This window comes from Apaloderma vittatum, unplaced genomic scaffold (assembly GCF_000703405.1).
Source record: "Apaloderma vittatum isolate BGI_N311 unplaced genomic scaffold, ASM70340v1 scaffold36657, whole genome shotgun sequence".
NCBI classification, from domain to species: Eukaryota; Metazoa; Chordata; class Aves; order Trogoniformes; family Trogonidae; genus Apaloderma; species Apaloderma vittatum.
This window is the reverse complement of record NW_009725198.1, coordinates 2571-3168: the sequence shown is the minus strand read 5'-3', so window position 1 is coordinate 3168 and position 598 is coordinate 2571. Positions and strand designations below refer to the sequence as shown.

Here is a 598-nt window from a genome sequence, read left to right as displayed (position 1 = left end):
CCTCTGAGCCTGGTGCTTACACTTGACCCGGAGCTGGGAGGATGTCTGTGACTCGCCGACAGTGAAGGAGATGATTCCTGCATCCTGGCGTGTGACGTGCACCAGCACCAGGAGGTGTGTTCTGCCAAAACTCTTCAGCACGGTGCGGGGGGACTCCCGCAGCTGCAGCTCGTCCCGGCTCCAGCAGACCCCCTCTGCTGCCTCCTGTGTCTCCACGCAGAAAACAGCATTCTCCCCTTCCATCACATCCCGCGGCAGCCGCTTCGTGATCACCCCTACAGGACGAGATTCATGAGAGCTGCTGGAGAGCAAGGGCGGGCTGGAGGTTGAGGGGGGGCAGCAGAAGGTCCAAGAGGCCAAACTGTGGGAAGGCAGATGCAGTGGGGAGCCTAGCGAGGAAGCGGGTAGGAAGGCAAAGCTGTACCGCCGGAGACCTGACCCCCCCACCTCGTACGGAGACCTCAGCGATGCTGCGCCCCTTGTCCTTCATCTGGCAGAGGTAGATGCCGTCGTCATCAGTGCGGGCATCGCGGATGGTCAGGCGCCGCACCACTCCTCGCTCCTCCATCACATACTTGTGGCTGGGGTGGAGCTCCCC

General features: G+C 62.5%; 1 protein-coding gene across 1 annotated transcript in view; it reads right to left on the bottom strand.

Moving 5' to 3' along the window:
- Positions 1 to 9: 9 nt before the first annotated feature.
- Positions 10 to 598, bottom strand: part of LOC104276473 (obscurin-like protein 1) — a gene marked incomplete at its 3' end in the record, with an annotated part of 2385 nt that continues 1796 nt past the window's right edge. The window contains exons 4-5 of the mRNA XM_009872798.1: positions 448 to 574; positions 10 to 275 (exon numbers count right to left, since the gene is read on the bottom strand). Of these exons, the coding sequence (XP_009871100.1) occupies positions 10 to 275; positions 448 to 574 (393 nt within the window). The remainder of the gene's footprint in view (positions 276 to 447; positions 575 to 598) is intronic.